At 59.6% G+C, this 19,318-nt stretch overlaps 1 protein-coding gene across 8 annotated transcripts in view; it reads left to right on the top strand.

The window, feature by feature from the left end:
• WWP2 (WW domain containing E3 ubiquitin protein ligase 2) overlaps positions 1–19,318 on the top strand; it is a 179,607-nt gene that overhangs the window by 143,686 nt on the left and 16,603 nt on the right. For 3 of the 8 annotated variants that reach the window (XM_054840912.1, XM_054840911.1, XM_054840917.1), the window contains 5 exons: positions 5,343–5,624; positions 6,033–6,131; positions 6,267–6,363; positions 11,488–11,627; positions 14,313–14,529. In XM_054840912.1, the coding sequence (XP_054696887.1) occupies positions 5,343–5,624; positions 6,033–6,131; positions 6,267–6,363; positions 11,488–11,627; positions 14,313–14,529 (835 nt within the window). Of the gene's footprint in view, positions 1–5,342; positions 5,625–6,032; positions 6,132–6,266; positions 6,364–11,487; positions 11,628–13,329; positions 13,503–14,312; positions 14,530–19,318 lie in introns of those variants that run through there. The other 5 variants (XM_054840915.1, XM_054840916.1, XM_054840914.1 and 2 more) reach the window with 5 other exon arrangements.

Raw genomic sequence — 19,318 nt, 5'->3', positions numbered from 1 at the left:
AGTTGTTCTGGTTGCTCTGCTTTTGGGCAGGGGTGGTGTTCTCGCCGCTGGTGACGTCCGTGGCAGTGCGCGCAGGGCTCCCGCCTGCCAGGAAGGCACTGGAGCTCCCCCCATTCCTTCTGTCAGTCCTCCTGCCAAGCACGCCTCGCTTCAGGTGGAAGAGTCACAGCTCTGGGGCCTGGAGCCTGGAAAAAGAGCTCGGTGGTGAGCCTGAGCTCCCAGGAAGATGGGGAGAGCCTGCTGGAACTAACAGCCCGAGCTGTCGGGCAGGAGCTCCTGCTCCGGCGGGTCCAGCCTTGCTTTCAGGCTCACTGCGCTTCCCACCGCCTTGGCAGGTGCTGCCGGGGCCTCTCCTCTGGCAGGCAGCACCCTCCCCTTTTCCGAGGGGATTGGCCAGGGAGAGGGAGAGGTGGGTAAGAATGGGCTCAATCACAGAAAACGAGCTGGAGCCTTCCAGGAGCTGCTCCCCAGGCTCCCGTAAAACAGCTCGTTTGCAGTGGCACAGCCCCCTGCCCCGGCCCCTGAGCTGCTGCCTGCTGCAGAAGCACCTCTTTGTTCCCAGGCTGCGGGAGCTCCTCGCCCGCTCCACCGCGCCACGGTCTGCGTGGAAGCCGATACTGGGCCTCGCTGGTTTTTGCTGGTCCCCCTGTGTGCCGAGCAACGGGTCTGTGCAGGCGCTGGAGTGAGCCAGGCTGCAGCTCGCAAATGAAAGCGCTCGCTTTTATTGCTCGCCGCTCGGGTTGCAAGTTACATCAACAGGCTCCTGTTTGTTGAGTGGCACCACATGCCAGGGTTCTGCAGATCCTGCAGAGCCTTTTCTTTCCCTGCTGCTGCGCCCCAGGCAGAGCTGCTGGAGCCTCGGCTGCGCGGGACCCTCCAGGAAGCTAGCAGCAAACCCTCAACCTCTGGAAAGCTGCAGCTGCCCCCCTGTTGTGGATATGCTGTCAAAGGAGCTCTGCCGCAGGGCCCGGCAGCGAAGGCGCTTAGCGAGGAGTCGTGAAGGCAGATGCAGGCTGGCTGAGGTGACCGGTCCGTGAGCTGGCCCTGTAGCAGCTGGGCCATGGTGCTGTAAAACCGTTTGTCCAAGCCAGTGAGGCACAGCGGGGGTTGGACTGTGCCTACCCTGGGTCACCGTTCGGGTGTCGTATCCTGAGCAGGGCTGGTGGGACTGTGAGCAGCAGCGTGGTCCCCACACCCTGGCCGCCTCCAGGCTCTCTTTGGATGGGAGGCCCCACTCTGCGCCCAGGCCAGCGAGGAGGCAGGGTCCGCTGGCGCCGGTCCCACCGTGCCCTGGGTGGGATAGCGGGCTCTTTGACTCTCTCCTCCCATCTCGTCTTCCTTCCCGGGGCTGCGATCCTTCAGAGGAAAGAAGCAGGAGTCTGAGGTCCTCCTGGTTATACCTGGCAGATAAACGGAGTGGGGCACAGTTGTGTCTCAGCCACGGCAGCTGAAACTGGGCCAGTGGCAGGGACAAAGCTTCCCACTGCCTGGGGAGATTTTTACTTTTTATCTGGGACAATAAAGATTATTCCTTGCCTTAAACTCTGGGTTCCTCCTTGGTATAGGGATGGCCGTGGAAAGTCTAACTCCCACGTGCTTCTTCCCGGAGGGACCGCAGCCGCAGCACGGAGTCATTCCTTCGGCTGCAGGTATGCACAAAGGTTAAGCTAGGCTTAACTTGTCAGGCACCAGGGAGGTGGGTGCTGTGAGTGGCGCTGCCTGCCCAACAGCCCTGAGCCCTGGGGTGACTCAGGGGCCCCGAGCCTGGGGGAAGCCGGCATTGCTCCGTGCTCCCACCAGGGCTGAGAGTGGCCCTGCTGACGTTATTTTCTGCCCTGCTTTTTCTATCTAGTGCCAGGGTGCTTTCAGGGCAGGGTTCTGGCTCTGGGATTTGACTTTTCTGCGTATTGACGGGGGGCAAGTCAGTTGCTGGCTGGAGTGCGTGGTTTTCGGGGCAGCCCAGAGGATTTGCTCGTCTTCTGTTTGCATAAGTGGCAGTCCTGGCCGCTCGGGGGGGGGCTGCTCTCGAGGGGCGATGGTGGATACAGCTTTGATCGCGAGGAGCCGTTTGAGTGGAAACCGGCCTTTGCATCCAGTGGAACTGTGTGAAGAGGGTCTGGGGAGCTGAGAGGGTGGGAAGCACCATCCGGCTGTCTGCCTGCAACTCTTCCTGGCTGCGTGTGCGAAGACGGAGCCACCCAACCCAGGGAAGGGGCAGAGGGGCTGCCTCCTCCCACGTGGCAGCTCTCTGGTGCTCGTGCCCATGGGTGTCAGACGCGTGCGGTTCCTGGAGGTCCCAAAGGGCTCAGGCTTGGGCTCAGCCCGGGGCCGTTATCGCGCTGGCTGCTACCAGCCTCGCTTCGTGGAACCGTAAATCCGCTTAATGGGCTGGGTGGGAATTCCAGCTCACCTCTGCTAAATGGGAGCTCTGATGCTGCGTGCGGGGCACTGGAAGTAGCTGAACTGAGACCTTATTCAGGACCAAATCACCCCCCGACCCCCTCCCAGAATAATAATAATCCCTCTGACATTCTGGCTGCCGGCGGGACACAGGCAGCCTTTGTGCTCAGCCGTTCAGGGGACCCTCTGTTGGTGCAACAGCAATGTCCCTTTGTGCGTCCCGCGTGCTGGACGGGGACAGTGAATGGAAGGTTCTGCTAGTGTTTATTTTCTTTAAAAAAGCTGAAGGGGGTGGAGAGGGGGAGAAGGAAGCCGGCTGGGAGGTTCATGTTCACATCCTCCACTTGGAGACACCTTGTCTTTGCTCCTGCGCTGCCGCCCCCTCGGCTGGGCGCCTGCACAATGAGGGCTTGTGCAGCTCCGGCGGGGAGAGCCGCGCGCTCGGCTGCTGGGCGCTCGCAGAGGGGGATGGAGGGGACCCCCGGAGTGCACGGGCACGACTTCCGCACAGCTCGGAGAAAATGCAAATTCCTATGGCTTGGAGCAGCTGGGGAGAAACAGGGTCTGGATTTGCTCTGGTCTTGGGCTGTGCTCAGTAGCATCTTCTATCTCAGGCTCTTAAAACAGGCTGTGAGATTGGTTCCCCCTGGAAGCAAACTGAGAGCAGCTCTTTTAGGCAGATGGGTAAGACCAGGCTTAGCAGAATCCCTTGATGCTGATGGGCAGGTACCGAGCCCCTGTGAGCACGTGTTCCTGCTGTGCTCGGACCTGGGTGCTGAGGGGACACCTGCCTCCTGGGTGTTAAAATCTAAGACGCTTTTATGAGATCCACGAGCGCAGCCTGTCCCATAGCCCCCGTGGCGCTGGGTTTTGGGGTGCGCATTGAGGGCCGTGCAGGGCAGAGACCGCTCGGAGGAGGGAGTGGTGAATCCCAGTGCGGAGCCACCTGCCCTGCAGCAGGGCTCGGAGGAAGGATGGCTACCAGCTGTGGGCCGGTGCGAGTCCTGTGACCGGCCTTGTGCCGTGGACCTCTTCTCCGTCCCCTTTGTGTCCCTTGCCAGTCATGCGAGGCCGGCAGGCGCCCTGCGGGGAGGAGCAGCTCTGGACCGGGAAGGAGGGCAGGAGCCGCTCTCCGGGCTGGCACGGGAGGTGTGCGGCTGCTTCGGGTCCTGGCAACGGCCAGGCTGGTGTGCGGCAGCACTGTGGTCTCTGCGCCTTCACCCCTGGTGCTGTGCAAGTGCTGGGCTGGCAGCCGGGAGCTGTAGGTGCTGTTTGGGTGGCAGTTGGACGCCCTGGGGCCCCGTCGGTGCGAGATGGGATGAGGGATCTGTGGGGAGCGTGTTCCCATCCTCCTCCTGCTCCCGCTGGCAGGTACCGCACCCTGTCCCCACAGCAGATCAGGACAAAGCAGGTTGCTGAAAAATGGTGGCATTGTATCATGAGCAATCTGTGTCTAATAAAAATATTATTTGAGCAAATGAGTCAGGAAGCGTCTGGGCCAATGTCCCAGGCTGGCACAGCCAAATTTTTCTGGCCTTCTGTGGCGGAGCAGGGTGTTTCAGTCCCGCTGGCTCTGGCAGGCATTGCCGCGATGGTGCGAGAGCCCTGCCTGCCCGTGGGCACCGAGGGTCGTGGTGGTCTCTCATCACTTGTGGGGACGCGGCTCTGCAGTAGGTGGTTTTGTGTGCACGGCTGGAGGAGGCTGCGGGAGGCGTGTGGGCAGCCCCTCGCACTCTGCCTCGCTCCAGCCGTGCTGGGTGCCGGTGGCTTCCAGGGATACCTCTTGCTGCTGCCCGTGTGCAGCAGGGAGCTGTCAGGAGGGCTTGGAGGAGCTGGAAGGGTGGTGGGTGTCTGTCCTGGGGTGCAGGGAGGCAGAGAGCTGTGGTTGCCAACGTGTGTTGGTGAGACAGGACAAGCGCCGGTTCTCGAAGCAGCTACTGGGCGTCCCGGCGTGTGGCACCATGTGGCTCGTTGGCTCTCCTCCCTCGCCGCTGCAGCCCCTCGCTCTGTGCCCATGGGGAGAACGGTGAGCGGTATTCCCGGGGCCGTTACCTCTGAGCAAAGCCACGGTGTCCGGCTGCGTGTGGAGCTGTGACTGGCAGAGTCTCGCTAAGCTGCTGGAGCCAAACTGGCTCGCGAGGGAGGGGAGTGGAGCTGGCGGCTGTCTCCAGCAGCCTCCCAGCCCGTGCCATCTACTCTAGAAGCTTCTGCGAAGGCAGCCTGATGCTGCAGCGGAGCGTTTCTGTGCGTTTGGGGGCAGCCCTTTGTGCCGGTTGCATTCAGTGGAACTGATACACGGGGATGAGGATAGAGGGACGTGCCTGGGGTTTTCCTTTGCTGCTTACCTGGATTTTCTTGGTGGCATGATGATACTGCTGATTCTGAAGGATGCTGCTCGCTCCTCTGCAGCAGGCCAGGGCTTCAGGTGCCGTTGGGCATGTAGCTATCAGCCTGCTTCGTGTCCCAGGCACCTGCTGGTGGTCACCCTCGCACAGAACCCTTCTTGCTCCATGTGTTGTGTCACACCAGCTGAATCCCCCTGCTTTCCTGTCATGATCCTCCCTACAGCCCCGGCTTCTGGATCTGTGAGTGGTGGTGGTGGTGGTCTCGGCTGTGGTGCAGCCTGGGGCAGCTTCACCCTGTGTGGAGGGTCAAGGAGGATCTTCCTCGGGAGCTGGTGGTGGGGCTGGCCGGGTGTCTTCTGGCGATGCTGGTGGGCACGTGTAGGTGTGGGGCCACTGCCGGTGGTGCTCGCTGGGACAACTGGCCCTGAGGGAGCGGATGTGTTGTCCTTTGGGGGCATGGGGAGGCCGGGAGGGGACCAGGAGGCTGACGTCCCATCCCATGGGGGAGCTGGGATGATGGAGCCATCCTCCATTGTGGCTGGCATGCTGAGTGGTGACTGCTTGGTCTCTTTCTCCATGTCCTCTCATCTCCCACAGTGGAGAACAGGCAGCTGACCCTGGACCTGCAGACGGAGAACAAAGGCAGCGTTGTCTCCGGCGGAGAGCTGACGATTTTCCTGGACGGGCCTGCTGTTGATCTGGGAAGCCTGCCTAATGGCAGTGCCGTGACAGAGGGTGAGTGCCGCCCGTCTCCGCATGCATGCAGCGGCTCTGAGCACGAGGTGGTGAGCAGCGGCGGGGAGAGGAGCGGGGCTGAGAGCGTGGCCCCCGGGACCTCTGAGCAAGCGTCTGAGTGCCAGCAGCCGCCTCCTCTCCCAGGTAAGGCTCTGGTCTCTGCCCACCCCGGCTCCGGGCTTGCGCACGGGCTCCCGTGGGAGTGAGCGTGTGGTGGGACAGGAGCGGGAGCGTCGACAGGCTTACTTCTGCGGGCCCTCCACCAGCTGCCCACGCAGCTCGGCCCGTTCCCTCACTGTCCTGCCTGGGAAACGCCTTCTGTGGTTAACGAACCGCGCGGAGGAGGGTGTGCGGAGACACGGGCTGACGTCTCACCTGTGGAGCTGCCTGGGGAGCGAGCGGAGCTTGTGCTGGACAGGGGCTGGTGGTTGCTTTTCCTCAGCTTCTTCCCTTCCTCGCTGGGACACGAAGCCCGTGAAACATGGGAGCCTCAAATGCGACCGCTCTCCGGGTGCTGCCAGTTCTGCAAAGTTCTGCATTTACCTTCCCTAGGGCTGCGCTCAGAGCCACGGTGTGCTGTGGGACGGGACGTGGCACAGCGGTGGGCGAGGAGAGCACCCCAGCATAAGGGCAGGGGGTCCTTGTGTGCTGGTGGGTCTGTCCTGCAGTATCTGGGGCTGTTGTGCTTTTGGGTCTCCTTTCTGGAAGGAGGGAGGGAAGGAAGGAGGGTCAAAGCAGTAGGTGCCTCCGTCATTTTCTTCACCCACTTTTTCTTCACGCACTCAGGGGCCCAGGTGCCTGGACGGGACCCTGGCAGCACGGCTGCACCCGCAGAGGGCAGACACCAGCCTCCCAGTACAAACTGCTTTGGAAGCAGACCAAGGTAAGGGGCCCGGGCTGGCAGTGCCTGCCAGCCTGTTACCAGGCAGTCACCATGGTCGTGAGGCAGCTGAGAAGTGTCTAGATCATCCCTGTGCAGCGGACCCTGCTCCAGATCTCCCAGCGAGCCCAGCAAAGCAGCCACAGGCGTGGAGCAGGGGTGGGCTGGCTGAGGGGCGGCCGTGCAGCCAGGGTGCGCTGACCCAAGCCTCCCTTTAAAAGCGTTTGTTTCCTGAGGTCTGCGATGGCCCAGCCAGTTTCCACCAGTTGTTCTGCTGGCAGCTGAGGGAACGGCTTACCCGGGAGGCATGGGGCCGGCTGTGACCAGCAAAATGCTGGTCCGCAGGGGCCCCTTCAAATGGGGATTATGGGGACCCCAGCTCTTGTGTCGAGCACAGCCTTGGGCAGGCGCTGGTCCAGGCTGGGAAGCACAACGTCCCTCCGGGCGATGGTCATAGGGGGATGCTTCTGAAGGTCCAGGGAGAGCAGGAGAAGCAGAGCTGCAGGGAAATAACAGCTGCTTCCAAAGGAAATGAGATGCTTGGGCAGCCGGCCATCCTGTGTCTGGCCCGGTGCCCTTCCTTGCCTTCTCACTGGGCTGGAGTAGCTCAGCGCTGCTCCTTTTGGAGCTGTGGTTATTGAGAGACGTGTCACACTGTCAACATGGAGTTGAATTTAACACCTATTTATATTTCCAGAGCATGGCAGAGGCCCAGCAGCCTATACAGATGTTCTGGTTAGAAGTGTGCCTGTAGAGAGGGCGCCTGCAGCCTGCCCGATCAGAGGTTCTGCGTACCCCCAGGCTTGGGAGCACTGGCAGCAACAAGCCCCACACCTCGAGCTTTTCGGCTCCTTCTTCATCTGCCGGGCACACACAAGAGATGAGCAAAGGGGAGAAATATTTTTGGCGATAAAAAGTGACCCTGGCCCTCCATATTGCGTGTTCATCTCCCACCTGGGGAAGGAGGGGGACAGGAAATTTGGAGCAGGTTGCTGAACGCAGTTCATGCCCTTTTGTTGTGGCTGCTCCTCTTGATTCCTGCTGTCCAGGTGTTAAAGTCTTGGAAAGGGTGAGAGAGTGTCCTGGGAGCTGGGCTTTGCAGCCACTTAGCAGCTATCAGTAGGTGCTGGAAAGCCTGCAAAGAAAGTTCTAGCCTGGGAGGCTCAGCCCGGTGACTAGGTGTGACTGCTTGCTTCTGATTCCCAGTTGTCTGTGAGCAGTGTCTGCTTCTGGTGTTGTCTTGACCTGTGAGCGTGAGGGGAGCGTGGTGAGGCCTGGCCAGTACTTCTGCAGGGGACCTTTAAAGACCTTCCGTGTGTGCTTGCAGTCATTAAACATCTCATGGCTGCTCTGGTACGGGAAACTTCCTAGTGAGTTTTCAGTTCATCCTAGACTCGCTCAAGCGTGGGGTGGTTGTGGACATAACCGTACGGTTTGATGTACTGCGGAGCACTGCTGTCCGTGCCCACCATGGAGGCAGCCGCCTTCTCTGGAGCAGAGCACAGGTCCTTTGCACATGGGAATGCTGTACGATGTTTGCTCTGTTTATACGCAGAGCCGTGTTTATTTTCGTGGGCTTGGTGATGGATGCTGGCACACTTGCTTGAGGCAGGACGGAAAGAAAAGGGTCATTCTTTGCTCCTCAGCTATTTCTACACTGTCCCCTCAAGGGAAACTGCTTGGTCAGGGCTTCTCTTTCTTCTCCTGAACAAATGTCATCTTGGGATTTGCTGCTAATCTTGGTGACGGGGTGTGAAATTCCACAGCCCTCTGTGCCGAGAGAAAACAGAGCCCAGAGGTCCCTGGCGGAGAGCTGGTGCCGTGGGTGCCGAGCGCTGCCACAATCCCCGTTTGTCTCATGGTGGCCAAAGGGGCCTCTTCTGACAGCAGGGAATAGAGCAGCCCGGTTTGCCGCTCACCCTGCGGGGAGGCTCCAGCTGGTGAGCCACGTTGGGTATCGCGCTCTGAGCACAGCCATGAGAAAACCGCTGTCACCTGTCACGAGCTCATGCAAACTCAAGTGATTTCTTCAGCACAGCGTGCTTTGCTTTCTTGGCTTGTGTGATGTCCAAAACTTGCTGCTCAGTTAGCGACGGGCACGAGCATCCCTGAGGGCAGGTGGGAGATGCTCCTCTGTGTCACTCAGACGAAGTATTTCCCTTTGTGAGACCCCTTGCTCTGCAAAGCCCCATGTTTGGCCGCAGGTTGTCCCCAAGCATGTGGCTTCTGGTGTGACGCAGCAGCAGCTGAAGGCCGGGTGAACTGCGATCCCTGGTTGTGGCCCTGGCGCGGGCAGGGGAGAGGCAGGTAGTGCTGCATGGCGGGTGTGCTGCCTGCGGCCGCAGAGGGGTTAGAGAGGTTGCTCGGGGCCTTGGAGAACAACCCGTGAGATGGGTGTCGGGTCAGCTGGAAGGAGGTGGGTAACAGGAATAAAACGGGTTTGGGATTTCGGAGCCAGGCGCCAGAGCTGCTGGCTGCACAGGGTGAGTGGGTGTTCATCCTGCCCCAGCTTCAGGGTGCTGGTACACGGGTGCCGTCTCTGCTCCCGGCACTGCAGGCGTGAGGGCTGGGTGTGGGGGGACGTGGCTGCCTCCTCCCCACTTCGCAGGGGTGGGGGAATTTCTCAGCTCCGTGGTTTGGGAGCTGAGCCCCTGCTGCCCACGTGGCGCTGGGGCTCTCTCTCCTGGTTGTGTTCCCGGTGGTCGTGTCCCAACCTCCTGCAGCTGGTGCTGGTTCCCGGCTGCATCCTCCGTCCTCCCTCCTCTTTGACTGCAGTTTGCGATCCGGTGTGCCAAGCGAGACCGAGACTGGTGCTGCCACCTCTGCTGGCGTCTCGTGCCAGGACCTTCTGGCCACTGCAGCGGGAGGAGGCGGCCGTTCTTGGGTTTTGTGCCTGGGGCCCACGTCAGCCTCTGCGGCGTGGGGGCTCTGCCTTGGCACGTGGGGGGAGCTGAAAGGTTGATGTCACTCTGGCTGACGCCACTTTCCTCTTCGGCATCGTCTGCTCCCTCTGCCTCCGGCCCAGGCGGGGCGATGGGGCAGCCACGCGAGGTCTGCGATGGATGGGGGACAGTGGGGGTTTTGCCAGCCGCCTCGGAGATGGGCTGCCCTCCACACGCCCCGCTCCGTCCCACTGGCGTGGCTGCGAGAGGCTGTTCCCATCCATGCTGTGACTTGTTTTCTCCCCGCTCCTATTTTAAGAGCTCGTTCCCAGCCCCGCCACTCTCACGTGGCCTCGCTGGGTTTGTTTCCACGCGTCTATTAAAAGACAATGCCCAGATGGGAGCACTCGTAGGAGGGCTGGGCTGGGCGGCAGGCCGGCTAATTCAGGCCTGGTAACCTTGTGTGGCGGGCTGGCAGCCTGGAAACATCCTGTTTTGGTTTCTAAAAACTCTCCAGGCCGCTCTGAGCTCATCTGTGCTGAGAAGGGCAGGGACCAGATCTGTCCTGTGCCTCGGGAGCTGCTCCCGGTGGGACTGGCTCCTGCCGGTGGTGCCACCTGCCTGCTCCCCTCCGGCCAGGGCTCCGGGGGCTGCGGCACCTCCCGGCCTTGCCACGGGGTGCACAGGGGGAGGCGGGTCCTGGTGAACTTTCGGGAGGTGCGTGGTGCCGGTGTGCCCTGCTGAGCCCTGTGGATGGGCAGCGAGGGGCAACCTTCGCTTCCCAACCGGGGAAAGAGGAGCCCGCTCTGTGCCCATAGCTGCTCCGAGTCCCCAGGTGCTGGTGGCCAAATCCCCGGCACGTGGTGGTGTCCTGGCTGTAGCCGGGGTTTCTGGGGCGAGCTCACTGTCTGAGGGGTGCCTTAAGGAGCCCCTGCACAGGGCTGCCCTCCTGGGGAAGGTCCATGGCTGGACGTAGCAGCCTCAGCAGCTCCTGCTTGTGGGCTGCTCTGCCTGTGACTCTTAGCTGATCTATTTTCAACAACCATCTCCTGCTTTCCCATGTCTCCTCCCGATCCCAGCCCTTCCTCTGCCTGCTGTTGTGAGCCGCTCCCCAAGGAGAGTGGCTTCGGAGGGAGTGGGAGGAACGGAGGGCTTGCTGGAGCTGGTGAGGGTGGCATGACTGATGCTGTGCCCTGTCGCTGCCAAGCTGCTGTCCCCTCCCAGCTCCAGCCCTGAGACGTGGGGACAGTTTGTGGGTTTTGCCCTTTTAAGGGGAGAACTTGGCTGGGGCAAACAGAGTTCCTAATCCCTGCGGTCCTCACCCCCTGCGGTCGCTGCCCCAGTCTGGCATCCTGGGTGGAGGTGGCGGGGCTCTGCCTGCCCCGTGGACCCAGGAAGGCAGCGTGCCCCATCCTGCCCTGCCCTGTCCCCCTGCCCGCTTGCAGTAATGACTGGGCTTCTTAGTCAGCCTGAAAACCCTGTGTTCTTGAATGCCATTGGGCTGGCTCAGGGTGGTTGGAGGGGGAGAGCTTGCCGAAGGGGATGCAGTGGCAAAGGAGCTCCAGCATGGCACAAAGAGAAGACGACCCCCCGGAGGGAAGGAGCAGCTGCATCTGAGCCAGCTGCAACCTGTGCCATGATTTAAGCTCGTGGCTGCTTCTTCCCTCCTCTTCAGAGGCCACAGCTCTCCCGGCTGTCCTGGCAGCAGCGAACGCTGGCACCTTCCCCTCCTGCTCTTGTGCAAGGCTTGCAGCCGGGCAGGAGGCACGGTGAGGGTGCCCACTGGCGCCTGATGCAGCACCGCGGTGCAGGAGCTGGCGCTGGTGCGGGATGTGTCCTGGGAGCTTTATTGCAGGGGTGGATGGAACAAACTGCCCGGGCTGGGGCAGCTTGGTGCTGCAAGCAGGACTCTGGCCATGAGTGCCTGGGGCCGTTCCTAAGCACGTGGGGTGGCTGGGGTGAGCACCCGCAAACGAAACCAAGGTCTTTGGCACCCAGGTTATTCCTCTGTAGGACTGACTCTGCTGCTGGCAGGCCGGTGCCAGGACACGTGGGCAGGCTGGCAGGTCCAAGTAAGCAGCATGAAGTTCAGGTCTCTGCCGGAGGAGCATCCCGGCCGTTCTCAGGGACACCGATGGCTGTGCTGGGCGAGAAGCAACACAAGCGCGAGGCGAAAAGGCGGGAGTGGGGTTTTCTGTGTGAGGCCAGCGGCGTGTCTCACCTCTCGTGTTTCTTTCCCTTGCAGGACGCACCGACATGCGGCTGGAGCAGCCAGGCAAAACGCGGGGAGCGGAGAGCAAAGTCCCAGTGCCAGGAGCCGGCACCGGCAGCAGGCCAAGAGCACGCAGCACGCCGGTATGGCCAACGGCACAGCCAACGGCACAGGTGAACCAGCGCTCATGGGATCGGGGGGACAGAGCTCGGGGCTGCGTTCTGAGGGAGAAAATGAATTTCTGCTAAGCTAACAGATCTTGTAGTGCCTGGGAATTTTCTGCCTGTGAATTGATTGATTTTTATTGATTTTACTTTTGATAAGCTGGGCAGCTCTGCAGAGCACACTGGTAGGATCTGTTCTGCCTATCACGAGTAATTTCTGTGGCTCCTCTCTGGAGTCCCCCTGACAAAAATACTGCATCCAGCTCCAGGTTTTTAAAAGGATACAGAGGACAGAAAGGTCACTGCTGCCATAGCAAGGAGGACGGTCACCACAGCTGAGTGGACTTTTTTCAGGGTTGGGAGTGGTCAGCTGAGTTTGCCCATCAGTCTTCAGTGAAAATGTTTTGAGCTCTTTGCCCATGGAAGTGGGGAGGAGCAGCTGAATGTCGAGCACCAGAGAAGGCACAAACCCACCACTCCAAAGGGGGCTGATTCCTACGCCAGAGGGTATTTCTGGAAGGGTTTCTCTTGTCGTCTCCTGGGTATGTCCACCAGCCATAAATATCTTGTAGAGCAGGGACTGGGACCTGGTGAGTGCCTGACTACGAAGCTACAAGCGGCTTATCTGTTTTCCTTCCCTGGCTCTCATGGAGCCGGCTGAGCAGTGCCGCATCTCCCGCTCCCCTGCACTGCATTTGCAGGCAGTGCTGTCCTTTCTTTTGCTTTTATCAGAGCCCCGGAAGGAGCAGCAGAGTGCTTTGTTTTGGGTAGAAGGAAATGTTTTGTTCAACCCAGAAGGAAGTTGTGGGGCTTTTTTTCTCATTTCATTGGAAAAACCTGAGCGATGCAATTTCAGTTTTGCCAAAAACCATTTTGGGAGGGAGATTGGAGGAGCAGAAGGCTGATGTGAAATGTGGCCTTTCAGCTGTCGCTCCCGGTCTGCGCTCTGCTCCCCAGGGGGGGGCTGCAGCTCGTCTCCGCCCTGTTTGGTGCAGCATTGTACAGGGAGTGAATGCTGCGTGGTGTCCCCTGTGCCCACCCAGCCCTTCCCAGCATCCTCGCTGTGCCGGGGACGCTCCCTTGGGCTGTGGACAGAGGGTTTTGGCTCCTTGATTTGATTTGTTTAAAGCGGATTTTATTGGCCGGGCCCCAGCCTCCCCAGTGGCTTTGACTGCGCTGTCCTCGTCGCTATTTACCACTCACCAACCTCTGTGTGTCCCGCAAGTCCTGTCCATGATGATTTTACACTTGAGGATGAGGAGATGTGTGTTTCGGGTGGCTGGGATTAGTGCTGGACACCCTGTCTTGCGCTCTGTGGAATGCCTCTAGAAACCATCCTCTTCCTCCTCAGTTTGGCACATTTTGGCGACATTATCGTGGTTTTTGAGCAGACTGTTGCAAGAACATCCCCATTGCATTTGTCACTCACAGCTGTAATTTCATCTGACAATAAAAGGAGATTATTTTATGGCGTGTTTTCCCCGCGGCCTCGTTGCTTAGCCCTAGCTGTGTTCCCCTTGGAACCTTGCTTATCAGGTGAACTTTGGATTAGCTTTTCCCCTGCTTTGTCCAGGACTGAGATCAAACCGACCACAGTGCAGTTACCTGGGCCGTTCTGCAGGTTGCCTTTCAAGATTGGCACGATGTGATTGAAGCTCCTAAAACTGCCCTTTCCAAGGCTTGCTGGAGATGAGTAGCAGTCAGAGACCTCCTCACCCGAGTCCTGCAGGACTCCGGTGGAAGTTGCTGTGAGCCTGCTGACCTGGAAATCTTCATCCCCCATAGATGCTGCCCGAGGGGCTCCTCTGGTTGCTGATGCTGTGTACCAGGGTTCCTCCGGGGCCGGAGGATGGTGTCCTGCTACCCTCCAGCTGCAAAGCAAAGGTGTCCTGAGCAGCCTGCCTCTTCTCCAGGGTGTCTGTAGTTCTTCAGTTGTCCTGTCTGGGGGGGTTGTGAGGTTTTCTAAATATTTGGGCTTGTAGACACAGATGCTTCCCTTACAGTTTTCTGCATTTCTCGGCTCTAACTTGCGGAGCTCTGTCTGCATCCCTTACTTCTTTGTTACTTGTTGCTGGTTTGTTTTTAATGCTTTGCCACTGCAGTCAGGATGTCTTGTAGCAAAAGTTATCCTCTGCTGGACTGCCAAGTCTCGGGGTTTTTTGACTATGTAATAAATATTCGCCAAACAAATTCCCTTTCATTTTTTTGGTCTGCATTATTCTCCTCATCAGTTTTCTTTATATTTTTTCCTTTGCTCTGTCTCTTCCCCTTCCCTTTTCCCCAAGTTCAGTGGAGTCCAGCAATGTTAGCTCTTACCAGTGCAGATGACTTTTTGAGCCTAGGCTTCCCCATGCCTGGGAGGGGGGACGACACTACACCAGCAGTTTCTGAGCCCCTGCTCGTTACCTGAATTCCCATCAGGCACGCAGCATGTTTGCAAGCAGCAGCAGAGATGCTGAGCACAAACGCAAGGTACCCTCTGCTTTTTGCTCGTGCCAAAGGCAGTGGCAGTGGCTCCCAGAGGGATCTGACCGCCTTCACTGCAGGCTAGGAGCACCGTGAGTCCCGTGCGTGGGTGGTAGCGGCTGCCACCCACCACATGCTCTGCTTCCAGGGCTGTGTGGGTGCGGTACATCAGCTGGGTCCCCCATTACCCTTCCTGGGTGCTGACGTCTCTGCCCTCTGCCTTCGCAGTGAACGGCGATGCAGCGGGTGCTGTGGACATCGAAGAGGAAAGGCCGGCAGCGGTAGCAACTGTACCGACCCCGGCGGCAGCAAGCGTGGCTGACAGCTCCGTCGCTCCTGCCCTTCCTGCCTTGACCAGCTCTGGAGAGGCAGAGGAGGCAGCCTCCGGCTCCAGCGCCCCACCGGCCCGGGCAGCAGTGCTAGCCCTGGATGCTTTACCCCCCGGGTAAGCTCTGCCTTCTGCTTGAGACTTTCCTTCCCCCAACAGATCTCTCGTGGCCCCTGGGGAGGGAGGCATGGCCCTGGAAGGACAACTGGGGGGACACGAGCAAACTGGGGCACTGCTGTGTGCTGGAAGAAGAGCTGTTTGAGGGAGGGGGCTGTGCTGCACTGGGAGTCGGTGGAAATGTTGGTGCTCAGCAGGGCAGAGAGGGCCTGGGAGTGCCTGTCAGGGACCCCTGTGCCCCCCGGCACAGCCTGTCCTCCCTAGCCGCAGCCATCTGGCCTGTGATGGTGCTGCAGACTCTTCTCCCCTCAGGGCCGGGGTCTGATCTGTGTCTGCTCTGGGTCTCTGGGGGAATAAACAGTGAATTGCATCCCTGCGGCAAGCGGTCTCTCAGCGTCTGTGCCCAGGGGAGCAGCAGAGTCCTCTGCTCTCCTGGGGCTGCTGAAGGGATCAGTCAGAGTTAAATGCATGAGAGAGCGTGGATTTCCAGGGAGCTCCCTCCCGGCAGGACGGCACGAACATGCCCTCCAGAGACACCGTGGAGGCACTGGCCACTGCTGGGGGGAGGTGGGCAGGACCTTCACGTAGCTGTGCCCGTTCCTCTCCCTGGTGCGGATGCTCTGCATCCTCCTCCTCCTCGGGACGTGGGGAGGGGGCTGGGAGGAGAGCTGGGGCCGGCCGAGCCGTGCCGGTGGGTGTGCTGGCTGTTGGTGGGGTGGCGGGCAGGCTCTGGGCTCAGCCCCCCTCTGTGCTGCAGCTGGGTCGTTCTCCCCTTGTACTTCAGACACCTTTAATTCTGGATTGCAAACGCAAAGCGGTGAGGAGGGGGAGTTGAAAATGGCTTGTGTTTTGTATGAAGGGAGCTGTTTATTTTCCTTTGGCTGAGGCGATGCCTGGAAGGTCAGGGCCTCGCTGGTGTGTCAGTCACAGGTAATTAGGGTTAACGGCTCAGTGTGCCTTTATGCGGGGTGTGTGAGGGTTTCTGTTCTCTGGCCTGGGCGCTTCCTGTTTCCAGGCAGCTGGAAAAGTCCAGTGCTCTGAAAAAGGTCTTTATTCCAGCCAGAGCTTATGCCCCTTTCTGCTCCTACCAGGTAGACTGAAGGTCTCCTTTTCCCCACCTCTGCACGGCCCAAGGTGGAAACAGGCTGTTGTTCCTTTCCCAGGGCAGAGCGCAGCCCACGGCTACCTCGCAGTGAGGGTTTCAGGGGCTCGGGAGGTTCCAAGCCCTGCTTTCTAAGACACGCCAGACTCGCGCTTACCTGGTCCAGCCGGGTGGAAGGGTGGCCCATGTCCTGCCCGTGCCTGTCTCCCTGCAGCACTCACACACCAGAACATCGTGCGCGTCAGCATGGGGAGGAGGAAAAGCTGCTGTGCTTTGGGAGACGGCTGGAGAAGAGCAGCGAAGGGGTAGTGAGCCATCCTCCAGGCTGAGCTTGCGCAATTTGGATCTCTGGAGACACCTTTGATTAGCACCTTGTGTAATCATCCCTCCCTGGCCTGACTGTAGGATCTGGGGGGGGGGGAAGAGGGCAGCAACCCTCTTTTGATGTGCTGAGTTACGTGCTCATGCTGGGCTGGCTTGGGGAGCAGCTGACTTGCTGGGTCAGGTGGAGACCAAGTACTGAGGTCTTCCCAGGTGAAGGAGAGCAGAGACCTGAGTCCGTTAAGGTCTCCACGGTGCGAGCCCTGCCCTGAGAGCTGCCAGACCAGGTTCTGGGCTAACAGGGATTTGCACAAACAAGGATTGCACAAAATGCTGCGGCCCTGGGGTGGTATAAATGAGCTTCTGGGGATCTCTTGAGACCTGATCTAGGGCAGATGATTTTTGGCTGACTCACCACACCAGGGTATTGCTTTGACTAGTGGTTTGGGGCCCAGCTTGGGAGATGGGGATGCAGCTGGCTGGGCTGGTGGAGGCAGCAATGTCTCAGGCAGAAGGGATGCAGACAAAACCAGGCCGCTTCAGCTCTGGCAGCAGCGTGCTCTGCAGAAAGCGGTGCAGGATAGCCCCTTGCTGGCCCAGCTCCCGCAGGGATGGCTGTGCGGAGCGTGCTGCGGAGCCTGTGGGCTATTGCTCTTGCTTTGCCGCTCACAGGACCAATGTCCCATGCAGAGCTGCCAGTCGCTCCGGCGCTGAAGAGCCGGAAAGCCGTCGTGTCCCTCCTGCTTTCTGCATGAGCCCTGCCTCATTCTCCCAGTGTCTCTCTTCATCCGTGGGAGCGTGGAGAGCGCTCGCGCTTGGCTTCCCTTCAGCCTCTGGAGGGGTGGCAGCTTTTCCTCGCTGCGTGCTCGTGGGTGCTCTGAGCCCCAGCCTCCCTGCTCGTGCTGGGCTGCATGCAGATGGAGTCGAGAGCGGCTGGGTTCATGTGGGGATTCAGAGCTATTTATTCTGCTCAGATAGCCGCCTCCGAACATCTGCACCAGATGCGGCAGGCACAAAGGCATCTCTCACACAACTGGGAGTCTGTTCTAGGGGCTGGAGGGTGCTGGAAGGTGTTCTGAATAATTCCAGCCCCTACAGTGCCCAGAACCTCCTTCACATCCTCCTGGCTTGGGCAGAGGGTGTTTCCTTGCGAAGCCGGGGAGCGTGTGTGGCACAGGAGCAGCCGGTCGCAGCGCTCGAGGCCTTTGGCGCGGGGTCCTGGTTCTCACGTTGGGGTTTCCGAGCGGACCGATAGCGACAGGAGGGAGGGCACAAGAGCCGCTGGCTCCTGCATCTGGTTCCTATCAGTGATGATCCTGCGCGGGGGACAGACGGTCGTTAGCGTGGAGTGTATACACAGCGCTGTCTCGCCCGTACAAAGAGGTACATTATGCTGCCTGGCAGCAGGCGTGGGGCTGTGGTTTCTTACATAAGGAGGGCGTTTTGTTTGGACTGCAGGGTTGCTTCAGCACTGCCACTTCGCACCATCTGCGGCTCCCTGTATCTGCTGCCCTCGCAAGCCTTGCGGGCAGTCGGAGGGGAGCTGGCGGGGGCCGACACGTCACACGCTTCGTGCTTGCAGCGGTGGTGCACGTGGGTGAGGGCTCCCACCATCTAGCGCTTGCTAAACCGCTCCTCTTCCTTGCTGGTGGCGATGGGGCAGCCGGCACAGGGGAGGAATGCTGGTTGGACTTAGGGTCCCCGGAGGAAGAGCCCGCTGTCGTGCATCTCCCTGAGCCGTCCCCTGCGGGACAGCAGACGGGATGCGATGCAGGGAAGCTCGAAAAGCTGAAGCTGGCGGAGAGCTGGGCAAGGTGGGCTGCCCCCAGGGCCCCTGTGTCTCAGGCCATTGCTGTGTCAGCAATAATAACAGTTCATCACGGCTTGCTGTTTGGCAGTGGCGATTTGCTGTTCGTTGGGCGAGGCAACCCTCAGCAAATTTACTTTTCAGATCACCAGGGAGCCGCTGCCCTGAGGAGCACGTGAGCTCGTCACCTGTTTGTGTAGGGCATGAGACGGGGGCAGAGGACATCAGTCAGTAGCTGCCACCACCAGCAGCTCTTCCCAATCCTGCGTGGCTCTTCGCAGATTTTCTCTTTGGAGAGTTCAGTCTTTTTTTAGCTGTTCTGGTGCTGTTATCCTCATGAAGCACCAAGTTCATCACAGCGAACAGGAAACTTGAGGCGTTTCCCCTCTGACAACGCCCGGCGCAGCCCAGGGGTAACCCAGGAAAAGGGCTGACCGCGGGCTGCAGAGACAAAGGCTTCCTGATGCCAGAACAGCAGTGGGTAGTGCCAGCTCTGCTCTCGCGTGTCACTCCTTTGCTGTCACGCTTGGCAGCCCCTCGCTGTGAAAGGTGTGCGGGTGCAGGAGGTCCTGCTTTGGGCTCTTCCCATCAGAGATGACCGCTGGTGTCCCTAGATCTGTTCTAGGGATGAGAAAGATCCAGTGCTGCTGCCTGGTAGCTTCTATCTGCAGATGTTACCTGGTCTCTGCAGGTGCTTTAAGTTGACAGCGGTTTTGAGAAGCCCGCAGGAGCGAAGCCAACAGATGTGATTTGGGTTAGACAATCTCTTGGCGAAGTCCTGAGCCTGGCATTCGCGTTGCCCTCCCGCTTTTGGGGAACTGACTCTTATCTCAGAGTACAAGATTGCCTTCTGCCCAGGGCAGAGGTTTTTCAGGCTGCCCACCTGGCTGTTGGACTGGTCACGCTGCCGGGGCTTGGAGACGCGGCTGAAGCTCTCCCCGTTTCTGCCTTCCCACCTCTTTCGAGAGCGGTGTCAAGGCTGTGGTGCACGTGGACCTGTGGTTGCAGCAGGTGTGTGGTTGTGGCTGAGGTCACCGTTTGGTGGCTTCATCGTCCCCTGGGGAGGTTTGAGGCTGAGCAGGGACAGCGCGAGCCCAGTCATGGGGCATCGGTGCTTTGCGTCTCCTCCATGAGGGCTTCTTGCTTTCTGCAAGCTCAGATTTGATCCCTTGCTGTCACAACAGAAGCTGGTATATTAATTTCCTAGGGCTTTTTGTGGTGATTGAAACCGAAAATTGAATCGGGATGGAGACCTGTGGGAGCAGGAGTGTGGCAGGAGAACACTTTGTCCGTCAGCAGCTGCCGACTCGCCCCTCTCTGCTGCAGAATAAAAGCTGACAGGAAAGCACGGTGCTCCGCAGAGCTTTTACCTTTGCCAGGGCATAAACTTCCATGAATAAATGAAGGCAAAGAATGGTTTTCAGAGTAGCTGTGTGAAGCCAGGCCTCCCTATCGCACCGGCTCCCCTTAGGGGCCACTCCGAACCCCGTGCCTTGTGGCCATGCGATGTTTTCAGGCTGGATCTGTCAGCAGTGAGCAGGAGGGCTGCCAAGGAGAAA

This window comes from Grus americana, chromosome 13 (assembly GCF_028858705.1).
Source record: "Grus americana isolate bGruAme1 chromosome 13, bGruAme1.mat, whole genome shotgun sequence".
NCBI classification, from domain to species: domain Eukaryota; kingdom Metazoa; phylum Chordata; class Aves; order Gruiformes; family Gruidae; genus Grus; species Grus americana.
This window is presented reverse-complemented; position numbering and strand designations above follow the sequence as displayed.